The sequence below is a fragment of the Leopardus geoffroyi genome, chromosome A2 (genome assembly GCF_018350155.1).
Source record: "Leopardus geoffroyi isolate Oge1 chromosome A2, O.geoffroyi_Oge1_pat1.0, whole genome shotgun sequence".
NCBI lineage: Eukaryota > Metazoa > Chordata > Mammalia > Carnivora > Felidae > Leopardus > Leopardus geoffroyi.
This window is the reverse complement of record NC_059331.1, coordinates 15,566,781-15,585,785: the sequence shown is the minus strand read 5'-3', so window position 1 is coordinate 15,585,785 and position 19,005 is coordinate 15,566,781. Positions and strand designations below refer to the sequence as shown.

Sequence of the window (19,005 nt, the reverse complement as noted above, 5' to 3'; positions counted from 1 at the left end):
GAGCAGATTTGAAAAACCTACCATAACTTATCTGTATTAGGATGCTTTCTTCTGACATCAGGACCCTTGGATGATAAAACCCCAAGACCCTAATTTGTTTACGTCGCTTCCCCAGGCCTCCTGGGTGGCTCAGTCCGTTGAGCCTCTGACTTCGGCTTGGGTCATGATCTCCTGGTTCGTGGGTTCGAGGCCCGCGTCAGGCTCTGTGCTGACAGCTCAGAGCCTGGAGCCTGCTTTGGATTCTGTGTCTCTCTCTCAAAAATAGATGAATAAACATTTTTTAAAAAGGCGATTAAGCCACCCTTCTGTACACACACCCCTACATTCTTCTTGCCCTCTTATCCAGGCTCTGGGTTTGGCACACCTCCAATTCCAATCTTGACACCAAAAGTAAATCCCATTCCATCAGGACGGAGGAATCTGCATCACCTAACTTTGGGGATCTTCCCCGCCTCTCCCCACCCCCACCCGTGGTCCCTGAATCCCGAATGGGACAAAGCTTGTCATTCTGTAGCTACAAATAAGACAGAGCACAGGTTCCTTGGGTAACACACTACGAAATCTCTCTCGTACTGAAGTACAATCAGAAGCATACCCTTTTTCTTTGCCCCACGGAAGGAAGGAGCTAGAGATTACCAGGCACGAAACACCGGCTGGGGTATCAGGGAAGGACAGAAGGTCACAGGGAACAGGTGGGAGAGATTCTTGAAAGCCCCTTTGCAGGAAGCCACAGGGACAGCTGTCTTCACCCGTATGTGCGGGGAAGGGGCCGCAGTAGCCCACGCAGACAGCCGACCCCAGGGACGGCCTGGCGCAGCCTGAGGCAGCTCTGCTCAGTTCAGAGGGGGACGGCGTACCCACATACCATCTCCTGGGACTCCTGCCTTGCTCCCGTGCGCAAGGGCCTCCTAGGCGCCGAGGTGTTTCCTGCCTCATTCAGACACATCCCCAGCCCCAGAGACCACTTTCTAATAAGCAACACAGTCCTACTTCCCAGCTGAGACCTGTATCATTTTGAAAAACAGACCACAACTCAAGAGGTGGGGGGGCGGGCAGGGAACACCTTTTTATGGACATCATACATTACTAAATTATTTCCTTGTTTTTTTTTTAACATTTATTCATTTTTGAGAGACAGAGCACACGTGGGGGAGGGGCAGAGAGAGAGAGGGAGACACAGAATCCCAAGCAGGCTCCGGGCGCCGAGCCCGACGTGGGGCTCAAACTCACCAGCCACGGGTTTATAACCTGAGCCCAGATCAGACGCTCGACTGGCTGAACCACCCAGGTGCCCCAATGTTTCCCTGTTTTTATCTGTAACTAAAAAATAAGGAGGAGCACAATTTCTCAAGCGATCACTGAAAAGCCAGATTTCAGAAGCCATTAATTTTCTTGCTCACTTGCATTGTCCCGATTTTCTATGACGCCCAAGCACACGCTGCCTGGCATGATTTAAAAGTTCTCCGGTAAAAAAGAACACCCCTTTCGAGACCAAGTGTGGGAACGACAGCAACGGTGGCTAGAAAAGAATAGGACGTTTATTTTCACGTACGGGTGCACAGTACACGAATTCAGAAACGCAATCACCGCAGGCTTCTGGAACACGGACGCCTTCAGATCGGACACGCCAGCATCAGTCCGTGGGCACCGGCGGCTCTCAGGTGGTCTCTGCTGTGGTCGTGGGAGGAAGTCCTTCCCGTGAAATGCCCGGTAGCACTCGAGTCATGGAGCACAGTAGACACGAACCAAGTTTCACACATTCCATCTTTGGAACAGATTACGCTTATGTACACGTCAGGAACAGGTAGTTCTAAGAATGACTTGCCCTACTGTGAATTTTAGTGACTGAGTTTTAAGCTACAGAGGGTGTCCAGCTATTATCTCTTTTAGAGTTTCTAGAAGCAACGTCTCTTATTAACGTTTATAAACGATAATGGGGGGAAAAAAAGTCATGTTGAAATCAAGGCGCTTTGAGAGATATTTAAGGACAACATAAGGTATTACTATTGAAATAAACTGTACATATTTTCAAGCACAACACAAATACCGTAGCCGTATTTAATTGAACTGCCTTAAAATAGTGGCGATTATACTACCCTACATACTTTTCTAATATTTAAACCTCATAATTACAGTTTGAATACACAGTCCGACTTATAATTAGAACTATGCACAGCTTCTAAAGCAGATTTTTCAGGTTTGTTTTTGCACAAAAATTAACACTGAAGTTGGTCCTTGATTTGGAGAACGCTAACTTAACTACCAGAAGCGCAAAACTGCAGACACACTTATTGATCGGGAGCTAACAAAACCTTGACGGAGAGGAGAGCGCGGGTGGTGCCATGCGTGGGAAGCAGCTGCGGCCTCCAAGGGCAACCCCAAGTCCAGCACGAGTGCCTCTCGGAGGCCTGCGTGTCTCGACGAACGACCCCCAAAGAAACCAGCACGCCCGGGAGGGACCGCTGGCCAGTCGAGGGGTATCCTCCACATGGAGGCAAATCCTGAAAACAGAGGCGGCTTTGGACCTTTAGCGTAAGACACAGGCTTTACATTCTTTGATTTCATTTACACCTTTAACAAAAGATAAAGTATTATCTGGACTTCTTCTTCATACGCAAGTTTAAGCTGAACTCAGAGGACAGCCCAACTGAAACTTCAGAAGAACGCCAGACCCGACTCCTTGAAGTCTCAGGCTGTTCCGTCAAACTGCGCGACGGCTGCGCAAGACGTGCTCTGCACCAACAGTCGAGCTAGCGGATTCTCAAACTCTGAAGAAAGTCCAAAGAGGTGTGGCGAAGTCCGCTTGCTAACAGCGACGGCCTCTACAACGACCATAAGGAAACTGAGCTAGAAAAATAATTTTACCATTTTAAATAACGAAAGAAGCTAGATTTCTTAAATATATTACTTATCCTGCAAAAGTTGATCGAATCGACAAGGAATAGATTCCTTCCATTCCAGGAGCTGAATTCGGGTCACCCTTTAATTACAGAAGAGCTTCAAATTATAAACAGAGCCATCCCAGTAGTGAAGAGGTCGCCGAGGCAGGAACGTCAGGTTGATTCTAGGTCACCCCCCCTCCCCCCACACGGAGCACAAGCTGTGCTTCTGGAGAGAGGCTTTAAAAGGACCTCGGGCTGATGTGGAAAGCGGGTCAGTAAAGACTCCAGTTCTGCATGATGGAATCTTCTAGGCCGAGCCGCTTTCCACAGACACAAATTCAGTCCATCTTTTCTTTCTGGACCAATCTGGGAGCATCGACAAAATCTTTGCCATTATAAAGAATAATAAAAAATGTTCCAATGCTTGCGACTCCCCAGAAGAGCACATAGGCCAGTGTTTCTGTCCAAGTGTCACCTGTTGATATAAACAGAGTTGATAAATAAAAGCCATGTTACTGATCGCACATCTAGTTTCAGCTGTTTAGCAACATTTAAGTCTGATGCTTAAACATTAAAAGTTTAGTCTCAACAACATTAAAGTTTATGAGCACATCTACAAGAAAAATACAAGAACCTCTCAACTAAGGTTTGAACCGGCGGTTCTCGAACTCTGGCTGGCATCAGAGTCCCGGCCGGGGCCCCGTAAGGCATCAGCTGCTGGGCCCAACCGCGATTCCGACTCGGCAGGTCTGGGCCAGGGCCCGAGAATCTGCATTTCTAACAAGTTCCCAGATAACACTGATGTCGCTGGTCCAGGAGCTACACCTTGAGAAGAAGCACCTGACTAAACTATTCCACGTTACATCACGCAAATAATTATCCCTTTTAGATTATATACTTTATATCACAAGAGGCCATTACTAATACATTCGCTACAATCAAAACACCTGCACGAAAAGTAACCTCACAAACATATACACGCTTCAGAAAAGTTGCGTGTCAAAGCATATAAAGCAAAACTCTGCAATATCACGTTAAGGACGTATTTCACACAACTCTCCTGGTACAACGCACAGAGTTCACGAAGGTTGGCAGCAGTGGGAAAAGACCTACTGTGTGTTCTCCAACTTGAGGACCTGAACCTGGTGTCGTTTCTCCCCTGCAATAGGACCGTCGGCACCTGCGGGCGGGGAGGTGCGGGCGCAGGCCGAGGGATGGGGAGAGGGCGCCAGGGAAGAAACGCAGGCTCCTAGTGAGCAGTCAGGGGTCCTGCCGCGCGCTTACTTCCCATTCACGGGCTAGAAACCAGACGCCATCCTAACCTAGATACAATGCCCACGATTTTTTTTTTTAACGTTTATTTTTGAGACAGAGAGAGACAGAGCACGAACGGGGGAGGGTCAGAGAGAGGGAGACACAGAATCTGAAACAGGCTCCAGGCTCTGAGCTGTCAGCACAGAGCCCGACGCGGGGCTCGAACTCACGGACTGCGAGATCATTGACCTGAGCCGAAGTCGGCCACTTAACTGACCGAGCCACCCAGGAGCCCCAACCCACGATTTTATAGCAATGAACTGCCGGGAGTCGTTGCCAACTGTAGCGGCAGTCTCTTTTTACTCAAAAACACGCGCAAACTGATACACTTGCTAATTTTCACCCCTCTGAGTTTGAACATTCTTCTTGGACAAAGAAGAAAGGCAGGTCCTCCCGAGCCCGCCTCGGGACATTCCCCAAAGGACCTGTCCGTCTGTGCAGGCCGAGCTCCCTGAGGTTCTACGGAGACACGCGGGTATAGAGGCAAGAAGACACAGAACAGATCAAAGCAACAAAACGAATTCAACAGTGGACTGACTGGCTCCCGGAAAGGGGCATCCGCGAGGCGGTGCTTTAAACCCAGAGCGTAGGGAGTGAAGAGCGTGGGCGTCTGAGGACTCTCGGGACGCACGTGCTGGCCGGCCCCGGCCTCGTCCTTCCTGCCCCCGAACCGGACACGGGAGCCAAGTTATGCCGCACGGCACTCCCTGTGCTCTGGAGCCCGCAGCCTGTTTTCGTGCCGTGGACAAGAACGGTTTTTACATTTTTAAAGAGTGGTAACACGCGACGTGCCCCAGAGACCCCATGTAGTTTGGGAAGTCTAAACTATTCACTATCTTGCTCTTTACAGACAACGCTTGCTAACCCCTGCCCTAGAGTAACAAGAGGGGCTCCCTCCCCCACGTCGGGACCGTCCACAGTGCCGAACACTGAGGGGATTACAGGGACCACACCAGCAAGAAGGTGTGAGCGTGCGTGTAAGGGGGCTGGCGGTTAAGGATCCTCAGCTCACAGACTTCTGCCGTGATCTGAGACGGCGGTGAGGAGGGGACGTCCAGGCGGCATCCCGACAAGCCGGCCCGCAGACCCGGACGGAGGGGGAAGGCCAGAGGAGGCCTGCCTCCAGAGCCGCCGAGGCTGCCTCTCAGAGCCCAGTGCAACCGAGTCCCGGCCTCCAACTGCCACAGCACCGCACCACACTCGACAGAGACACTTTAGTCCCAAGTGCTCATCAGCTTCAGTGACACAGGAAAATAATGAGAGAAGAGAAAAACAGCAAAGATGCCTAAGCAGAAGTTCTTGGGCAATTCTGCTCACAATGTGATAAAATTTAGTGATAGTGTATTAACTTATTAACATTTATTTGTCTACTAATAGGTGGTTGTTTAAATAAACTACATACCCATAAATGGGTTTCTTTTCCTTCCTTCCTCCCTCCCCTTTTGTTTTAATTTTAGGCAGAGACAGAGTGCGAGCAGGGAGAGAATCTTACACAGGCTCCACGCCCCTTGCTGAGCCCAACGTGGGGCTCGATCCCACAACGCTGGGGTCACGACCTGAGCCAAAATCAAGAGTCAGACACTCAACCGGCTGAGCCACCAGGGCGCCCTCATAAATGGATTTTAATGCAGCCATTAAAAATATGGGGCGCCTGGGTGGCTCAGTCGGTTAAGCATCCGACTTCAGCTCAGGTCACGATCTCGCGGTCCGTGAGTTCGAGCCCCGCGTCGGGCTCTGGGCTGATGGCTCAGAGCCTGGAGCCTGTTTCCGATTCTGTGTCTCCCTCTCTCTCTGCCCCTCCCCCGTTCATGCTCTGTCTCTCTCTGTCTCAAAAATAAATAAACGTTAAAAAAAAATTTTTTTTTTTAAATAAAGAACACAGGGAAATGTTTACATTGCTCAGTGGAAAAAAAAAAAGTTACAAAATATGCATAATATTTCACTTGTGAAAAAAAATCACACACAGTTATGAAGATTAAAACATCAGGGGCACCCGGGTGGATCAGTCAATCAAGCGTCCAACTTGAGCTCAGGTCATGATCTCACAGTTTGTGAGTTCGAGCCCTGCATCCGGCTCTGTGCTGACGCTCAGAGCCTGGAGCCTGCTTCGGATTCTCTCTCCCTCTCTCTGCCCCTCCCCCGCTCGCACGTACACGTGTGTGCACTCGCTCACTCTCTCTCTCAAAATAAACTTAAAAAAAAAAAAAAGAAAAATATTTTAAAATCTTAAATAAATCAACACCAATTATCAGTAAAAGTGAGTATGTGTTTTTCCTCCATCACATGTAAGGACCAGTCACAGCTGCTCGCTCGGCTCACTGAACCCAGCAGGGGACATCAAGGGCTGAGCAGACTCACAATCTCAAGATGCCGTACAAGGAAGCCCCACGTTCTCCGAAGTTAATGCAAGAATGTGAAATAAGGGCAGACTCACCAGCCATCAGCAAACAGATAATGCACATCGAGAAGGCAACAACCATGATAATAGGCAACTGGAAAGGCAAACGGAGAGAGAGAGAGACCATCAGGCGAGAATTCTGCTCGACTGGTGGGGGTCTTCGCTTGAAAAAGGGTAAGTAAGACTCTTCTGCAATCTAACACACAAAGTATCTTTCTCTAGCAAAACATCATTACTTAGGCAGTGGGACCCCAACTGCCCAAGTCGCCAGACTGTCAGGTCACAAGAGCTGAAGAAGCGAGGTGATGGCCCTGACAGGTGAGGGAGGTGCCAGCCCCCTCCATTCCGGGACCCTCTGCCCACTGGAGGAGACCCCAGAGAAGCCCCAGCTAAGTCTGGTGAACAGAGGAGTCACAAAGGGGACAAGCGTCAAAAACATACCCTGCCTTCCACATGTCAGGTGTGCCTCCGCAACCCCCCAGCGTAAAGGGGAGTAGAATCTTCCTGGAACGAGAGACCCTCCACCCTCCCTCGGGCTCGTGTGCTCTCAGGAAGGCAGTCGAGCGTGCAGGCACACAGACACCAAAGTTATTTTACTCCTCTCCCTCATCTTCTCCTCAGGGAAACCGAGTATCTACAGTCCCCTTAGGACCACACATTAGGTTTCAAATCAAGGGGAGACGCCACTGTCTGTACCTTCAGACACAGTGCTTTTGCAAACTTGAAAAACAGAAAGGTTTCTTACAGCCAGGAATTTCAAATCCCGTGGAACACTTAAAGGACTATGAGATTCTAATTCGTCCACTGAGTAGTTCCCAAGAAATAAGTCTATGGAATCCTGGAACAGAAAAAAGGAGGTTAAGAACTCCCCACTTGGATGTAGTTACATTACTCAGGGACAGTACAAAGACGCAGCGGCCGAATGAGCAAAGACGAGCAGCAAATACAGACTTACCTGCCTGAAGCCATCGGAGAAGTTGTTCTTGTAATAGCGTATTAGCGAGTTCCAGCCGTCCATGACCAGTCCCAGCTGCGTTCTCTTCCCGGTTCTGGTCAAAAGGGGTGAATCTCAAATTACAGATTTGTATATTACGTTCCTCCCCAGTTTTATGGCTGGAAAGTATGTGGTACGGGCGTAAAGTGAATTACAGAGATTTTAAAAATCATCCCGGGGCGCCTGGGTGGTTCAGCCGGTTAAGCGTCCGACTTCAGCTCAGGTCATGATCTCGAGGTCTGTGGGTTCGAGCCACACGTCAGGCTCTGTGCTGACAGCTCAGAGCCTGGAGCCTGCTTCAAAATTCTATGTCTCCCTCTCTCTCTCTGCTCCTCCCCCACTCATGCTCTGTCTCTCTCTCCTTCAGAAATAAAAGCATTAAAGGAAAAAAAAAAAATCATCCCTGAGGGGCGCTGGTGGCTCAGTGCGTTAAGTGTCTGACTCTTGATTTCAGCTCAGGTCATGATCTCAGGGTTCGGGAGACGGAGTCCCGTGTCGGGCTCCGTGCTGACAGCGCAGAGCCTGCTTGGGGTTCTGTGTCTCCCTGTCTCTCTGCCCCTCCCCCGCTCATGCTCTCTTTCAAAATAAATAAACATTAAAGAAGAAAAAAAAAAAGAAAGAAAAAAATGAGATGAGAGGCCCAGGTGAGGTGGTTAGAACAGCAGAGTCTAGGAATCCTCTTCACTTGTTCCCAGAGAATCCGTCTGGCAGAAAACCAAACTCACCAGGTCTTAACCTCTCACTGGCAGCGTGGCCCTTGAACGTGGCATCGGCATCCCCGGCCGCTTCCCTGAGGCACAGAACCTCAGGCCCCACCCCGCCCCTGCCGAGTCAGACCCCACTGACCCAGGGGCTCCGCAGGGCTCGGGAAGGGCCGAGGGGCCGCCGTTCGCTCTCCACGCAGCAGAACCACAGGCAGGCCGGGAAGCCACCGGCGCCTGGGCCTCACCCCCCACCGAGCCCGACTTGACTGCTGTGAACCGAGGCCCCGGGCGCTGGGCTTTGGCCACTGTCCCAAAGCTGCCGGGTGATCCTAACGTGTGCACTAGACGCGAGAGCCGTGGGTCTGAAGTGCTAGCTGAAAAGCACGGCTTGCCTGGTGAAGTCCGTCTTCAAGGCGCCAGTGCCCGCGTACTGCTTGGCACACGCATTTGCGTTGTCGGCCCAGGCTGTGAGAACAAGGAAAAGTGAACTGACGATGATGAACGTGAGAGCCAGAGTCTCTAAATCCAAATTATTAATCTATTTCACAACGTGAGTAACCCGGCCCCTATTAAAAAAGTTACCTACCGTTTTTGTAAATCTTCTCAAAATCGTGTTGTTCTTCAAGCTTCTGTCCCACGTGCAACACTCCCAGTCTCTGGAATAAGAAGCACACCGTGCTCAAGCGTAACGGGTTTCGCGCACACACAGCTCGGGAAAAAGAGCAGACAGTCCCGGCTGGTAGCACGTGGTTCCCGGCTGCAGGCAGAGATGCTGTCCTTGCACACAGGGGGTGCTCCAGTTCCCCACGTCCCCCCACCCGTGCCCCAGGCCAGGCCACAGGGCCTCTGAGGGCTCCTTGTCCCGCGGCCCCCACTCACCCCGGGCCCCAGCACTCCCCCGGCCCTGCAGGAAGAGGGGCAGAGGGAAAGGGGGAGGGAAAGGGAAGGCAGCTGCAGCATCCCAGCCATCACCTGGTCCTTCCCTGCCAAACCCACCTCCCACCGCCTGCACCCTCTAGCCTCCCTGCTGTTCCCGTCACCTCCAGCCTTCCCTTTCCTCCCCACAGACTCAGAGGATCTCAGAGGATTCCCTGGCATCCCGAATCCTGCCGCAGACCCCCCTTCAGGGGTGACTGACCACAGATCAGGACCCCCTGCCCTGGTCTTTGTCTTGGACCTCAGCCCTCTCAGAACCCCCATCTTCACTGTTCACCTGAGACCACACCTCCCCATTTCTACCCCAGAATGGCCTTTCCACCTGCCCTCCATGACCTTTAGCTGGTGGTGGCGGGGGCGGGGGCGGGGAGGTATGCCTGGAGTCCCCACCAGAGCCAAACTGATACATAGAGTCTTGGAAATGTGGCTTAGGTTGTTTAGTACTGCATTTAGCATATGAAATAGTTAAGTACCGATTATAGAACCTATTAAATAGGTTTTTGTTTATCGGACTTGGAAACAACCACTGTTACTATTGTTTCTTTTTCTTTCTTTGCTACCATTGTTTCCATCAAGAAATACACTCTGAAGTAAATCCATCAGATTAACGAGGACAAGGTACAATACAAAGTAGAGCATGCTCCAACAGGGAAACCGCTCCTCTGGCCTGTGTTACCTACTAGGAGTCAAGGACAATTCATTTTAAAGGAGGTGTTTTGCTTCCACAATTCCTGGTATCGTAAAATTACCATAAACGAAGTTGGACTGTCATAAACAAAGCTTACCATCGGGGGCAGGAAGCCATTTGGCATGCATTCTGTTTGCCCCCTCATAATAAATGCCAATGTTATCTGAACTCTGAGCTTCAGTAATAAAAGAGATGCAAACGAAAACTTAACCTTGAGGCACCACTCTATTAAAACAGAAAACAAAGTTTTAAATAAGAACACGTAAGGCCGGCAAGAGTTCAATGAACCGGATTCACCAACCATGCTGAGCAGTTTACCAGTGTAAAGTGCCATGACCCTCTCGGAGAGCGTATTCTCTTTGACGCAGCAAATTCTACTTCTAGGAATTAACCCCAAGGGAAGCATTCGAGCTAAAAATAACACACCAAGATATATTCTCTGCAGTGTTACTTATAAGCCGAAAATGCAACAACCTAGTAAGTGCAACTCTTAAAAATGATGGCTGTGTATAACGCTGGAGGAAAAGGAAATATCAGAAATCGTACGGGGCGTCTGGCTGGCTCAGCAGGTGGAGCCTGCGACTCTTGACCTCCGGGTTGCGGGTTCGAGCCCCATGTCGGGTGTAGAGCTGACTTAAAAATAAACTCTGAACGAACAAGCGACACCATGTACACACATACCGACCGCAGGTACAGAAATGTGCACGCCCACAGGTGGAAAGACACAAAACCGAAAACAGGTGGTTTAGGGTGGGGAGCAAGGTGAAATGTTTTCTGTTTTTTGGCTGGTAACAATTTCGTCAATGTAGCTTCGCTACTTCGGGGCTGCACTGTTGACTTGACAGAAGGAAAAAAGCGTTTGCACCTGGAGCTGGGCCTGGAGCGAGCGGCGGGCCAGCAGGCTCTGGATCACGTTGGTCCTGTCCAGACAGTCCATGCAGTTGCTGCGGAACACGCCCTCCTGGCTTGCCACCACCATGCCGGCGGAGTCCACTAGAAAATAACTACAACATATTTGTATAAACACCCTCATAGCAAAGGCAGTCCGACAGACGAGCGCCCTGCTGCTGATGGTCTGCAACACTGTGGACAACTGGCAAATGAGAAGTTCGGAAGGGCAACGTGTGGCCCGGGGGGTATTTGATTAGTACAGAGCAAAAAAAAAAAAGAAACACGTTTGAAAAGCCGAGGCGAGACAGCCCCTGTCCAAACACGCACGGCGGCACTGGAGGTCAGCTCGCCGAGACACACGGCGGCACTGGAGGTCAGCTCGCCGAGACACGAACCGGCAGGGCCGAGGGGCGTCCCTGAGGCCAGAGCAGGCCCCCTCCGACACAGCTATTCATCTACGTCCTGTAGATCAGACTTCTCGAAGCACGGTCCCTACACCGTCTGTATCGGAATTCCCTGAGCTGTTTTTTTTTTTTTAAAACCGAACGCACTTGGCCTTGAGATGAACTCAAGTCAGCATCTCTCAAGCAAAGGCTGGAAACTGTGCGTTAAGAATCCTGGGTTAAATATGCAAAAGTACGGAGTTTATAAAGTTCAAAAGGGTGTTACTTGAAAAATGAGGTTCCCTTTCTCCCCTTCACCACCCACATGTCCACCCCGGAGCCAATCACGGTTCTCAGTTCCTGTGTCTCGTTCATTTTTAACAATTTCCTCAGATAATGCTCTGAACTCAAACTCTGGACAACGCGCAGCGTAGCGGGGAAGAGCGTGGACTCTGGCAGTGAACAACGAGCTCCGCTTAGGCCACTCACTGGCTGTGTAACTTCAAGTCATTGCCCTGATCTCTCAGAACCCAAGTTCTCACCCACAGGGTGGAGGGGACGGCACCCCGTCTCGCCGCTCCCGGTCCCGACGGGAATGCATAACACACACAGCGCTGAACGGAGCGTGTGGGACCGAGCGAACGATGAACACCACAAAGTAATCTCGTTGTAATTACTCCCCCAAATCGAAATGGAGCAGGGGAACACAACAGACTCACCACAGGCCAAATAAAAATTATGACCTTAAAAATAAGTGCCTAAAAGAATGCGCTTAGGCTAAAAATCTGCATGAGATTCACGCAGACTTGGTGAGGTTCGTTTAGAGCTGGTGTATATACACAGGTGTGCATGAGTGTACGTGGGTGTTAGCATGCTGTTAGTACTTACAGAGTATGTCCTGGGTATTTGATAAATATCATTTCTTAAACTACACACTAAGTCTATGAGGTAGGTATTATTATCTGCACTTTACAAACGGAGAAACCAACTGTCTTGGTCACATGGCTGATAAGAAGCAAACATTTCAAAACGAGACAGGTCATACCCCAAAGCCCAGATTCTTTCCACCTTCCCCAAAACCCCAGGAGAAAGTGTCCAGAGAGGCCCTGTGCAGGGCACTGGGGAAAGTTCCACTGTCCCTGTGGGACACAGAGCACGGTGGGGGACAGACTCTGGCGTCTGTCTTTTCTCACACTCTTGTGGGGCAGTGATTCATGGGCGAACCCCAGGAGCCACCTCCTCCGACAGCGTCCCAGGTCCGGTCAATGTCACTGCAGCCCAATAATGGTGCACGTCAACTGCCCTTCACTAGCTGCTCATGACAAAACCGCATAGAAAAAGAGCAGATTTAACTAACCATCAGCGACTACTTAATACGCATAAGAAACATTTTTAAAAACTGAGAAATGCCTACACAACAGGTTTTACTGTGTTACTGTGGAGCTGACACGAAAAAACGCATGGGGGTTGCGGGGGTCAGAAATATGCCCAGATGAAACAAAATGACAGAGCGACTTAGAGATCCCTTCTTCTGTCTTTAGAATCAGTAAAGATTGACCTATGCTTAGAGGACAGTAAACCCGTAGGCCAACACGGCAAATAACTTGCCAAACACGTTCGGAAAGTACCACGAAGTTATTCGGGCCCTTTGAACTATTAGCCCTGCTCTCAAGACTTTATTTTAGGGAATCACCGAACAGAAGTGAGAATAGACACGCTCAGAGTGATTCGCTGCAGCACATGTTTTGTGGGGGGAAGAGACAAGGAAACAAGCCAGGATGAAAAAGAACACTTAGCTGAGCCTGTAGGGTGACACGGGGGAGTACAGAAAAGCCGTTAAACACCATCATTACGAAGACCAGGTAGGGTAACGACGAAATATCAAAGTATCTGTGATGGAATGTTTAGTCAAAACAACGGAATATGAAATAGTAGTACGCTAGCTCCAATTAGGGAAACTTTGTAAATGTGGAAGCGGATTCATAAAAATGTGAAAATACCTGGCCTTGGGTTGTTTTTAAGAACCTAAAAACAGGGGCGCCTGGGTGGCTCAGTTGGTTAAGCGGCTGACTTCGGCTCAGGTCATGATCTCACGGTTGGTGAGTTCGAGCCCCGCATCGGGCTCTGTGCTGACAGTGCAGAGCCTGGAGCCTGCTTCCGATTCTGTGTCTCCCTCTCTCTCTCTGCCCCTCCCCTGCTCATGCTCTGCCTCTCTCTGTCTCAAAAATAAATAAAAACATTAAAAAAAAAAAAAAAAAAAAAAAGAACCTAAAAATATTTTTAAGCCACTAAGTCTCATCTTTCCAATAAAAAAAGGACTAAAAACTAAGAGTCCAAACCAGCGCGGTCAACCCAGCACGCTGTGTTCGTAAGCCCACTAGACAATGTGTGATAACTATGCTCCATGTACACGCGGACCTCCTCCCTCGACCTCCACAGGAAAAGATACAGCTTACCTTAGCTCATCCTGCATTTCTGCTACCTGGTCCATCAGAATACTCAGTCGGTCCCATCTCATATTTTTACATTCTTTATGGAAGTCGAAGGCAATATATCTGCCGAAAGAAAAGATCCGCAGGTAATGAGCAAAGAGGAGTCATTTTTCCTTCCGCCGTTACTGTATTCATAAGCTGACTTTCCTCTCTCTGTCTGAGCAGAGTGCTCCTCCTTCTCTCTCTCTCTCTCTCTGTCTCTCTCTCTCTCTCTCACACACACACACACGTATCTTCACATGTTCTTCTAGGGGCCCTCCGACAGGAGTATAGAAGTCCTGCAAATGCAGAAGTGAGCTTGGGCACAGCATCGGGTATACAGTATAAGGGAGCCTTGTCCAAATGAGTATGGAGTACCCAGTGTATACTTATTCTCTACCCCGATGTGCAAAGAATAGGGTCCTTTTTTTTTATCATTTTTCAAACAGATTAAAATGTTCAAAATGGTCCAGCTCAATTCTGTCCAAGGAGGATCAGACGGAGTGTCGGACTTGCCCTAGGGGTTGTGAGAGAAACACAGGCAGCATGGTCCCCAGGCTGGTTAGTTTCTGTTCATCGCTTTAACAAATCAAACCATTCACATCCTTTATCAGTATCTATACATCTTGCATAGATGTGGTAGAGAGAACCTTCTGTCAACGTGTCACGGGTCGTTTTCGGTTCTCTGATATTTAATAGGCACAATTCTTAAAGTCAGAACACTCTGACGGTGAAGGTGTCCTACCACGAGCTGGAAAGTGTTGCCAACTGAGAGGGGGCAAAAAATCACGGACTAGTTCCTGAAAGTCAAGGGAGCCAGGAATCAAGTCAAGCCATAAAGCAAGAGGCCTGGAAGGGCATGATGTTCTGGTCCAGAGAGTGAAATTCAGACGGGGCATATCTGCTCTCATGTGACCCCTGCTAAGTCCCAACAGACCAAAGGAGCGTCGGCGGAGCGTGGGCTTGTCCACACATCCAGGGAGGCTCCCACCCACCCCGGGGCGGTGTGGTTTCTTACTGCTTCAGTGGTTCTCCCACCGAGCGGAGAACGGCATCCTTAGGAATCAGTACAGTAACAGGGGCTAGCAAGCCAAGAGGCCACACTCTGAGAAGACTGGTAGGGGGCGGGGGGTGTTTCCGAAGGCAGCTCTCACAAGAGCGGCAGTGTGACAGTCACCTTTGGAGTGCTCCCACCCAGTGCGTGCTCCCACAAGCGACGGCCCTGGACCGGCTGCCAGGACTGAAGCAGCTCGCCAGCACCTCAATGCATTTGGATTCTTAAGCTTCTATCCTTCTAAAATCACATTTATATCTTCTAAGAATGAGCTGCACAGTTGTAGTTGGACACTGAACGGTGTTAAATGCATCGTTTTGCTTCTGACCCCGACAGTCCAGAGGTCCTACCTCTTTCAAAGTTCTAGGAAGAAACCCTTAGAGACACATCACCTCGCACGGCTCAGTTTTTCCCACCCAGTTCCCGAAAGAAAAACTTCCCACTGCTAACGAGGCCCACCATTCCTCAGCAGGGCAACTGTATGACCTTTCTCCTTGGGTCACTCACAAATCCACCAACTTAATTTACTTAATTTACGCAAAGCAACAATCATTAAACAACTCAAAAGTGAGTAAGTCCAACAGACAAATGAGAGGGGACAGAAAGTCTACCATTTAATTTCACTTTGTAACAAACAGACTGCTCTTCTCTCCCTGCCAGAATACTTATCTACTAAATAAAAACTATACATATATATGGTTTTTAATCTTTAATGTTTATTTTTGAGAGAGAGAGAGAGAGGGAGAGAGAGAGAGAATGTGAGCAGGCAAGGGGTAGAGAGAGAGGTAGACACAGAATCCGAAGCAGGCTCCAGGCTCTGAGCTGTCAGCACAGAGCCCAATGTGGGACTCGAACCCACGAATCTATAATATACATATGTATGTGTGTGTATGTGTGTGTGTGCGTGTGTGTGTGTGTGTATACATAAATATTATAAAATTATGTTTCCTAAATTATATACTTTTTAACATGTTCCTCTGTCTGGTGGTGTTTAGAGCTCATGGGAGGGAAAAGACAATAGCTCTGGGTGTTCCCTCTTCAGGTGCGGGCAGTAGGTGCCCTGCAAGTTCCCCAGAACACCAAGGGCATAACCTAAGACTCTGACTTATGCCTCAAGTTCCCCAAGTTAGCCGCTGCTACGAACTCACGGAGGCAAGCAGGCCTGTGGAGGCCCTCTGGGGCAGAGGGCCCGAACAAGGGGTATGCCCAGGAGCCAGAAGTCAAACTTTTCCCAGAATATGCACGTTGGACTCCAAACCCAGAGACTATAATTGTCCAGGTCTAAGGTACGTTTGAGTAAGTTCCTCTGAGGGCTCTGAGGCACACCCTGCTTAGGAACCCTCCTTGGAGTCCTCTGAAGGGGGTTTAAGAAAGTTCTACTGTGAGAAGGCAGAAGTGTACGTGGAGTGTGTGTGTGGTGGGGGGAGGGAGGTCTGATGAATTTGCCAGAGCTTTTGAGCTGGACAAAATACACTGAAAATCTTCCCCAAAGGTTCACTGTATCATTCTATTTTTGTGTATGTTTAAAACTGCTCATAGGTTAGGGGCGCCTGGGTGGCTCAATCGGTTAAGCGTCCAACTTTGGCTCAGGTCATGATCTCGCAGTTTGTGAGTTTGAGCCCCACATCCGGTCCTGTGCTGACAGCTCGGAGCCTGGAGCTGCTTCGGATTCTGTGTCTCACCCCCCCCCCCCCCCCGCCCCTTCCCCACTCGTGCACGCATGCTCTCTCCCTCAAAAAAAATAAACAAACATTGACGAAAATTAGGAAAATATTTCTCTTAGGCTAAAGACATTTCTCCCCAAATAACCCAATTCCATTTCTTTGGGAAGTCTCCCCCCCCACCCCATGCCTGTGACCATCTGCTACCACAGTACACGCCCCCCCTCCGGCCTAGTTTCTTGCTGCAGAAAAGCTCCAAATGGGCTCACCACCTTGCACCTTCCCACAGGGCAACTGCTGATGTTTCAGGACCCCCTTCTTTGGACAAGGCTGCACAGAGTCTGCAACCACTGCCTGGTGACCTGCAGAGGCAAAGCCACTGCTCCGGACGAGGCCACCACGCAAGTGGACGTTTCTTCAACTCGGGTGGCGCTCAGGACCACAGACACCACACCAAGCAATCACGAGGAACTGAAATTCTCGACCTCGTGGCCAGGCAACACAGAGCCTCAAGGAGGGGATTGTGATCAGGGACTAAACTTTCACAAAAGTACATTAAAATCTGACCGTTAAGAAGTTACTCTGCAATGTCAACTATTTCAGAGAAAATTTCAAGCCAACGTAATCATGCTTTGATCTAGCATCGAAAAAAAAAAAGGCAGAAACATGGAATACAGGTTGCCCCTGCCATCCAGAAGAAGGCTTCCTATGAAGGAGCCTAAAGTAGCAAAGGGCAGCCCCTGCTTTCCAGAAGTTCGCCTTATGCCCCAGGCCACGCTGTTTTACGGAAGACTTTCATCAGTACGGTCGTGACTTCCTTGTAAAAGGGAAAACTCGTCTTGGGATTTCTTTCTGTTGGCGCGCACAGGTACTAACAGGGCTCTTGTAAAAGCGAGATGGTGTAAAGCCAACTTCTGGGGGGCGGGGGACACCCGTGTGTCCAGTGAGAGCTACGAACTCGTAGATACAGTAGTCTCCCCTCATCCACGGTTTCACTTTTCACGTGTTTAGTCCCCTGCAACCAACTTCGGCCCGAAAGCCGATGGCCCTCCTTCTGACACTTGGTCAGGTCGGCACAACCTTCAGCGCCCTTCATCACGTGGGCACCTGGCATCTCACGGTGTCACAAGGAGCATGACCACAGCACAGCCAGATGTTCTGAGAGAGGCCACGTTCACGCAGCTTTTATGACAGCATATTGTTTTAACAATCTATTACTAGTTACCGGCATTTTCTGCTCTTAGTTACTCTCCTACCGTGCTATGTTACGTATCCAACTTTATCACAGGTATGCATATGTAAGTACCCACGGGCTTCGGTGCCGCATGCGGGTTCAAGCATCCACGGGGGGGAGGGGGGGGTGCTGCAGGCCATGTACGTGCACATTTGATCTGAAAAGACCTGCACAGATTTCTAGGGAGGTACCTGATCATTCCGCTCGCCAAGGAAGACACCATTGTTGCAAATGCCTGTTCCAGCGGTTTCTCTGAGCCCTTCTGGTTAACCTGTAAAAAAACAAAAACACCACAGCGTTCTTTTAAGTTGCTTTAAAAGGGGAGAGTGAGATCGGCAAAACGGAGGACCGGGAAGCTCCAAGCTTCCGTACTCTCACAGAAACGCTGACACAACAGAAGCCGTCTGAGCCAACTTTGTAGGAGCTCTGGAAAACCAAACGTTTAAGAGGCAACTGAGCAAATGCCCAATCAGAAAGAAGCTCTCTTCAAAACCGTGGGACGGTTTTGTGCCATTTTTCCTTGCCCTCACCCCACCCCATCCCTGGGGCAGTGAGGGTCTCGGTCTTAAGTGTTAAGAAATGGCAACCAGGGGACGCCTGGGTGGCTCAGTCAGCTAAGCGTCCAGCTCTTGGTTTCCACTCTGCTCATGATGTCGCAGTTCATGAGTTCGAGTCCTGCGTCGGGCTCTGCACTGACGGTGTGAAGCCTGCTTGGGATTCTCTCTCTCCCTGTCTCTGCCCCTCCCCTGCTGCACTGTCTCTGCCTCTTTCAAGATAAATAAAAATAAATAAACTTCAAAAAAACGGCAACCAGGTTCTCAGTTCCCCTCCTCCAACCGGAGAGAGGACCAGCCCTTGTTTGCAAATCGCCCTGTGTGTTTTGTTCCGACCTGAAGGACCGGCCTGTTTGTCTCTGTCTCACGTAACCAGGAACACAAGCAGGAGGGAGGCGGAGGCTACAAGAGCGCCACGGGCCATCAGATGCCTCGAGCAGGGAGTTTTGGGAAACATAACAGAGACCATCTACAGCCTGAGAAAGAAGCTGGGGTGACACTTTTTGAGAAATTAGGACCTTCCAAAGCAGCCAGGTAGGGGGAGGATTTTAGAGAGCCACGTGTACACCCAGGTGAGATGCACACTCACAAAGGCCCGAGAAGACCTAGGGACAGCCCTCCCCTCAGACTGACCCCCCTGCGCTCGAGCAAGCGTGGGCAGCCAGCAGAAAACTGTTCCAGCACAGAACCAGTCTGCGCAGTCGGGAAACGGGCTGTTCTCTCTTTTTTGTTTTATTCTTTGTTTCAGTTCCCGGCATTCAAAGCAATCTCTGTCAAAACACTAGCTGAACACGAGCTAAAAGAACAGAGGCTTCAGTGAGCACACACAACAGGGGGATAG

General features: G+C 49.8%; 1 protein-coding gene across 2 annotated transcripts in view; it reads right to left on the bottom strand.

The window, feature by feature from the left end:
- Positions 1-1,520: 1,520 nt before the first annotated feature.
- Positions 1,521-19,005, bottom strand: part of SACM1L (SAC1 like phosphatidylinositide phosphatase) — a 59,930-nt gene continuing 42,445 nt past the window's right edge. For both annotated transcript variants that reach the window (XM_045492615.1, XM_045492616.1), the window contains 9 exons: positions 17,802-17,881; positions 13,647-13,745; positions 10,782-10,920; positions 8,879-8,948; positions 8,685-8,757; positions 7,550-7,643; positions 7,340-7,432; positions 6,631-6,688; positions 1,521-3,357 (listed from right to left, as the gene is read on the bottom strand). In XM_045492615.1, coding sequence (XP_045348571.1) covers positions 3,221-3,357; positions 6,631-6,688; positions 7,340-7,432; positions 7,550-7,643; positions 8,685-8,757; positions 8,879-8,948; positions 10,782-10,920; positions 13,647-13,745; positions 17,802-17,881 — 843 coding nt within the window. In that variant the 3' untranslated portion in view covers positions 1,521-3,220. The remainder of the gene's footprint in view (positions 3,358-6,630; positions 6,689-7,339; positions 7,433-7,549; positions 7,644-8,684; positions 8,758-8,878; positions 8,949-10,781; positions 10,921-13,646; positions 13,746-17,801; positions 17,882-19,005) is intronic.